The sequence below is a fragment of the Carlito syrichta genome, unplaced genomic scaffold, assembly GCF_000164805.1.
Source record: "Carlito syrichta isolate Samal-C Ts95f unplaced genomic scaffold, Tarsius_syrichta-2.0.1 Scaffold315639, whole genome shotgun sequence".
NCBI lineage: Eukaryota > Metazoa > Chordata > Mammalia > Primates > Tarsiidae > Carlito > Carlito syrichta.
Genome location: NW_007259735.1, coordinates 782,498 through 789,958, shown reverse-complemented (window position 1 = coordinate 789,958; position 7,461 = coordinate 782,498). Strand labels below are relative to the sequence as shown.

The following is a 7,461-nucleotide window of genomic DNA, read 5'->3' as shown; positions in this document are numbered from 1 at the left end:
ACTCCAGTCTGGGCGACAGAGTGAGACTCCAACTCAAAAAAAAAAAAAAAAAAGAATTCTGAGCCTAAGGAGTGACCAGTGCTGGCCCTGGGAGACCCCCACCAAGCCCCAGTGCCTGTGCACCTGTTGGGTCTCAAAGCCAGAGGGATCTGACGAACCCTGGGCACCACTGGTGTGCTAGACCCAGAGCTGGCGCCTTACAACATTATCTCACTTGCCTCAACTAAGCCACCTAGTGAGCTAAGGATTGTTTGCCTGGTTTTTCAAGTAAGGAGCCTGAGTTCCAGCACCCAGGTCTAGCTGGGTCCAAATCTCCTTCCACTTTGCCTTCCAGGCCCCCCAGGGGATGGCTCAGCTGGCTGAGTTGGGGCAGGGACTTGCTTCTACCACTGATTCTGTCCTTTGGAAACTGGCCGTGATAGTGCCATGGGGCAAGGGACCTGTCTTCCCAGCATCCAGGCAGGACCTGGCACACAGTGGGCACTTCACAATGTCTGTTGGATGAATGACCTCCCTGGAAACCTCCCAGACTTGAGGGCCGGTCCCAGCCCTTGCCCTGTGCTCTGGCCCCAGCGTCCTTAGAGGGCCTCACCGAGGGCCTGACATCTGGTGTTGGCTTTCGAAGGCTTCCAACTGTGCCACTTCCAACTCATTATTGCTAATGTTTGGGGACACCCTGCATACGACAGATGCTATTAGAAAACCAAATTCGTTCTATCAGGAAGCAAAACTAACAGAGCACAGAGCAGGTTAGGAAGGGAAGATGGATGAGCTAAGGCCCCCGGAAAACAAGTGAGGGAAGTTTCCTCTGCCAGATTACTTTTATTTATTGCACTTGCTTTGTGTTAAAGATACAGCTACCCCCTGGCCTCTGCAGCCCAGCACTGAAGAGATGGGCTGCTGAGGCTTGAAGGGGGAGTGGAGGACAAGGGTGATTCTCAGAGCTCAGGAGGGCATAGATTGGTCAGTGAGCCTCTGGGGAAAGGATTCCTCCTGGGCCCAGCCTGGGGAGACCTCAGCTCTGAGCACTGGCAGTGGAGCAGGGCTGGGCTTGCTGTGGGTGGGTACTTTTCCCAGGAGGATTTGTCTCCAAACCAAGACCCTGGGAGATTTGAGTCTTGGGAGGTTGGGCCAGTGGGTGGTTCTGGCTGGGGGTAGCCCTGCGAGATCTCTTTGGCACTTTGTTTCTGGCCTCGCAGTGGGCAAGGGGGGCATTTTGGAACTGGCACATGGGAACTACAGCAAGGTAAGTGATGCATCGGCCATGCCTTGAGGGTCTCGGAGGTTAGCCGGAATCTCATCCGCCTGTTCAACACACACTTATCAAGGCTCTACTACGCTCTTCCTGGGAATGGGGGAAGCAGAGAACAAAATAGTGTATGTTCTTCTAGACAAGTTGGTGGATACTATGGCCCTCCTCTCCTCGGGTGAGTGCTCTGAGGGGTGTGCACAGAGGAGGGTCCCCAGCTGTCAGGAGGGCTCAGAAGAGGCTTCACAGAGCGGAGTTCTGGCCAGGCCTTGAGTTCAGGAGATCACCAGTTACAGCACCCAGGAAAGAGCATTCCAGAGTGTGGGAACAGCAGAGGCAAAGGCCCAGCAGCATGAAACTCGATGAAGCACTGTGAGGACATAGTCCAGGGAATTCGAGACCCTGCAGGAGGGTGAAGAGAGAGGTTGGCCTCTGACCCACTTGTGGAAAGCTTGGATTTACCCTTGAGACAATGTGGAGTCCTCAGAAGGGAGGGACAGTCAGCTACCGAGGCACCAGCTGAGGGAGGGTCCTTTCCTCCTCATAGTCCCTGCTTCTGCTGGAGGCCGAGGGCTTTTGATTTCCTCCCTGCACAGGGGGTGTTGGTGGGAACACACAGGCTACTTCTTCCACTTCCACCACGGGGAGAGGAGGAAGGCCTGGCCCGGCTGCAGTTCCTGCCTCGAACCCTGGCCCCTTTCTGCTCGCTCTCACTCTTGCTCTCTCTCTCTCTCTCTGTCATACACACACACACACACACACACACACACACACACCTCCGCTTCCTTTCTTCTGCTTCCTGTCTCCCTGGGACAGATCTCACCAGGGAAGGGCCTTCCTCCTGCAGGGGGCGCTGTTCCATTCCAGCTTTACCAGAGACAGCAAGCCAGGGAGAGGGCTAGCTAGCTGGTTTTTGTTGTTGTTGTTGTTGTTGTTGTTTTTTATGTGTTTCTCTTCTTCATCTGGGACCCTGGAGAGGCAAGTGATGTTCCCCAAACCCAAGCCCTGACATCTTGGCAGCCAGGAATAGGACCAATATTTGGAAGCACAGGATTATTTGGAGAAACTGAAGCTTCTGGAGTCACTGCAGGAGTAACTTAAGCATGCCTGGACCACGGAGACCTCTCAACAAACGAAGCACCTACTTTGTACCAGGAAGGATTCTTGGGCTCAGGAACACACATGTGAAGAAGATGGACAGAGGACTTGCTCTCTCGGGGCTGGATATTTTACTTATTTTACTGGAGGAAGGAGGTGATAGACACAAACAGAAACAAGGCAGTAGCCGGGCTGGGTGGCTCAGCCTGTAATCCCAGCACTTTGGGAGGCCAAGGTGAGTGGATTGCCTGAGCCCGCGGGTTCGAGACCCGCCTGGGCAACTTGGCGAGACCTCATCTCTACAATAAATCAAAAATCAGCCGGGCGTGGTAGCGCACGCCTGTAGTTCCAGCTACTTGGAAGGCTGAGGCGGAAGGATCGCCGGAGCCCAGCAGGTCGAGGGTGTAGTGGCTGGGAGCGGCCACTGCACTCCAGTCTGGGTGACAGAGTGAGACTCTAACTCAAAAAACAAAACAAGGCAGTTACAGAGGATGGTAAGCATGAAGGAGTCAGGAAGACAGGGCCCTGTGGTGCAATGCCAGCCAGAGTGAGCAACCTAGCTGGGAGGAACATTTGCACCTGGAATGGGAAGAAACAGTCAGTTATGTATAGAATTGAGAGCAGGGCACAGTGGCTCATGCCTGTAATCCCAGCACTTTGGGAGACAGGTGAGAGGATTGCCTGAGTCCAAGGGTTCGAGACCAGCCTGGGCAACATAACGAGACCTCGTCTCTACAATAAATCCAAAAAAATTATCTGGGCATGGTAGTACACACCTGTAGTTTCAGCTACCTGGAAGACTGATGTGGAAGGATTGCTTGAGCCCAGCAGATCCAGGCTGTGGTGGCTGTGAGTGTGCCACTGCACTCCAGCCTGAGTAACAATGACTCAGGCTAAAAAAAAAAAAGAATTGAGGACCGAGTATCTCAGGCAGAAAGAAGTGGAAATAGCAAGGCAAAGGCCCTAGGGTGGAAACAAGCATGTGTGTTCAGGAAACATGAAGAAGGCAGAGGGAACTATGGGAAACAAAGACTTGGTGACAGGCTGGGGCAGGGCATTGAGGATCTTGCAGGAAATGGTAACGAGCGTCATTTCAAATATGAGGTGAAGCCATCAGAGGTTTTAGGAAGAGGGGGGTGACCATGTGCGACTTGTTTTTGTTTTGTTTTGCTTTTGAAGCAGGGTCTTGCTCTGTTGCCCAGGCTGGAGTGCAGTGGTACGATCATAGCTCACTATAACTGTGAACTCCCGGGCTCAAGTAATCCTTCTGCCTCGGCTGCCAGTTGGAACTACAGACATGCACCTCCATGCCTAACTGATCTATTTTTTTGGAGAGACAAGGTCTTGCTTTGTTGCCCAGGCTGGTCTCAAACTCTTAACCTCAAGCTATCCTCCTGCCTTGACCTCCCATAGTGCTAGGCATAAGCCACTGTGCCAGTCCATGACTTGTTTTTGTTTGTTTGTTTGTTTGTTTGTTTGTTTTTGAGTTGGAGTCTCACTCTGTTGCCCGGGCTGGAGTGCAGTGGCACGCTCATGGCCTCCGCAGCCTCGGCCTGCTGGACTCAGGCGATCCTTCTGCTTCAACTTTCCAAGTAGCTGGAATTACAGGCACATGCTACCGCACCCAGCTTATTTTTTGATTCATTGTAGAGATGAGTTCTGATCAAGTTGCCCAGGCTGGTCTTGAACCCCCAGGCTCAGTCAATCCTCTTGCCTCGGCCTCCCAAAGTGCTGGGATTACAGGCTGAGCCACCATGCCTGATCTCATGACTTGTCTTTGAAGAGACATTTCAGGACTGGGCAACAGAGTGAGACTCCAACTCCAAAAAAAAAAAGCGTTTTAGATCGTTCCAGAACAGAAACTACCCAGATTTCCAAGTATGAATGGCTAACCAATGTGGTATATCCATATGATGGATATTAGTTGGCAATAATACATCTTAGAAACTTTAGACTGAGTGAAAGAAGCCAGACACAAAGACCTCAGATTGTATGATTCTATTTATAGGAAATGTCCAGAATAGGCAAATCCATAGAGACAGAAAGTAGATTAGCAGTTGCCTAGGGCTGAAGTGGGAGGGGGAAGAGGGAGGCTTGGGAGTGACTGCTAATGGGTGCAAGGTTTCTTTCCAGGGTGATGAAATGTTCTAAAATTAGATTGTAATGATGGCTGCACAACTCTGTGAGTATACTAAAAAAACACCACTTTTAAATGGGTGGATTTTATGGTGTACAGACAATATCCCAATAAAGCTGTTTGGGTTTTTATTTGTTTATGTAAAGATCTTTTTGGTTTTGGGTAGCGAATAGACTCGGAATGGAGAGAGGAAAGCAGGAGACAGGAGGCCTGTACGACATCCCACGCTTAATCGATAGAGGCCTGGGCACAGGTGGGAGTATGGGGCCAGAGATGGGACTTCCATGGCTTAGAGGTGGACGACTTGGGCAAAGGGTAACTGGTGGCGCCATCCCAAGACCGGGCAGCCTGGAGGGGCTGGCCTGGGCAGACACTGCGGTCTGATCTGCCAGGGTGAGATGCTGTGAACTGCACTGGCGGGGCCACCATGGTGGGGGTGTCAAGGGGGTGGTTGTGTGTGTTCATGGGTCTGGAGCTGTGAGCTTTAGGGAAGGTGGGGCATAGGCGATACATTTGGGGGTTGCCAGCCTAAAAATGACATTTCAAGCCACAGGATTTGACGAGGTCATCGAAGGAGAAGGAAGCAGCTTTTTGTCTGAGAGGTCACAGATGCCACCATGCCTTGGAGTGTTGAGTGGCTTTGGCTGGATTCACAGATAAGGGACTGGGGCTGTGATTAGCCAGAAAATAGATTAATTTTAGAGGTCATGACAGGCTTGGCTTGGCTCATGTACTGTCCAGGCAAGGAGAGAGATTTGTTTCCTGGGGTCAGGAAATACCCCTGGGACTGCCCAAACAGACAGCTTATTTCTCAGCATCCTGGTGACCTAGCCTGGCTGCCTACTGGGCGCTGGGGCCTTTGAATGAGACCAGTGCTGGGGCCAAGCCTCTATTGGTCAGGGAAAGGAGGGGCATTTTTACAAGCTCCCCAGTGATTTTGATGCACAGCCAAGATTGAAAAAATACAAAGACAGCCGAGTTCCACACAAGCTACAAAAAATGAGTTTGACATTTGGGGATGTTCGAATGGTGAGTGTCAGGCATGGACAGATGGTGCTGGGTGCATGGCCCTCAGGTCTGCTTCGCTTGTCTTGTGTGTTTTGGACGGTGTCCAAGACCAAGGAGGGGACAGGGCTTGGGTGGCTTGGGGACAGGGCTTGGATCAACCATCCTGGTCTGCGCAGGACTGACAGGGTTCCTAGGATGTGGGATACTCAGAACAGAAAGTAGGAAAGTCAAGGCCAGGCCGAGCCAATCATCCAAACAAGAGAGGGCCATGTCTCAGACTGCATCTGAGATGCTCTATTCATAAACTCTATCTTGGCTGTGCACTTCAGAGGCTTTAACCACAAGTCGGTAGAAGAGGGCTTCGTAATGACCAGACAAAAAAGCATGAGGGCCCATATTATAGAGGAGTGAGACAGTCTGAATGTTTGTCCCCTCCAATTCCATGTTGAGATTTGATCACCAAGGTCAGTGGTGGGGCCTGATGGGAGAAGTTTGGGTCAAGGGCAGATCCCTCACAAATGACTTGGTGCCCTCCTTGAAGTGGTCAGTGAGTTCTCTGTCAGCTCACATGAGAACTGATTGTTAAAAAGAACCTGGCCAGCCGGACGCAGTGGCTCACGCCTGTAATCCCTGCACTTTGGGAAGCCGGAAGCCGAGGCGAGAGGATTGCTTGAGCCTAGGAGTTCAAGACCAGCCTGGGTAACATAGAGAAACCTCATCTCTACAAAAATAAAAAAGTTAGCTGGGCATGGTGGTGCACACCTGTAGTCCCAGCAACTCAGGAGGCTGAGGTGGAAGGATCGATCACCTGAGCCCAGGAGGTCGCGGCTGCGGTGAGCTGTGATCCTGCCACTGCCCTCCAGTCTGGGCAACTGAGTGAGTCACTGACTCAAAAAACCAGCAAATAAATGAGCCTGGCATCTTTCTCTTCTCTCTCTCTTGCTTCCTCTCTCACCATGTGACGTGCCTCCTCCCTCCTTCAACTTCCGCCATGACTGGAAGCTTCCTGAAGTCCTCGCTGGAAGCAGAAGAAGATGCTGGCACTGCTGTACTCTTCTTGAATGGCCTGCAGAACCATGAGCCAAAATAAACCTCTTTTCTTTATAATTACTCAGCCTCAGGTGTTCCTTTATAGCATCACAAAATGAACTCACACAAGGAGGTAAGTTGTTACAAGTTGCATCCTACAAATTAAGACCAAGCCGGGCTCGGTGGCCCAGCCTGTAATCCCGCGCCTTTGGGAGGCTGAGGTGAGTGGATTGCCTGAGCCCGCGAGTTCGAGACCCGCCTGGGCAGCGAGACCTCATCTCTACAATAAATCAAAAAATTAGCCGGGCATGGTAGCTACTTGGAATTCCGGCTACTTGGAAGGCTGAGGTGGAAGGATCGCCGGATCTCAGCAGGTGAGACTGCGGTGGCCGGGAGCAGCCACTGCACTCCAGTCTGGGCGACAGAGTGAGACTCCAACTCCAAAAAAAAAAAAAAAAAAAAAAGACAAACCAAAAAAACCAAATTAAGACCAAAAAACCTCAGTGGAATTTTTATAATCCAAACCCTAAGAAAAGGATTAAATGCTTGTGCCTGAAATTCCTGACTGGTCACAGAGATCCACATAGGGTTTGCTCTGGGCTTGGCAGGAATTACCTGGAAGCAGCACGAAGGATATTCTGGGTGCTGGGAATGTTCTTGATCATGATTGAAGAGGTGGGTATATGGGTATGTGCAGAGCTGGACATTTAAGAAGTGTGTACCAGCTGGGCTCAGTGGCTCAGCCTGTAATCCCGTGCCTTGGGAGGCTGAGGTGAGTGGATTGCCTGAGACCGCGGGCTCGAGACCCGCCTGGGCAGGCGAGACCTCATCTCTACAATAAATCAAAAAATCAGCCGGGCGTGGTAGCGTGCACCTGTAGTTCCAGCTACTTGGAAGGCTGAGGCGGAAGGATCGCCGGAGCCCAGCAGGTTGAGGCTGC

At 51.5% G+C, this 7,461-nt stretch overlaps 1 protein-coding gene across 1 annotated transcript in view; it reads right to left on the bottom strand.

Moving 5' to 3' along the window:
* The window catches only part of SELENON (selenoprotein N), a 27,243-nt gene that overhangs the window by 19,012 nt on the left and 770 nt on the right, over positions 1-7,461 (bottom strand). The window contains exon 2 of the mRNA XM_021706482.1: positions 593-692. Coding sequence (XP_021562157.1) covers positions 593-692 — 100 coding nt within the window. The remainder of the gene's footprint in view (positions 1-592; positions 693-7,461) is intronic.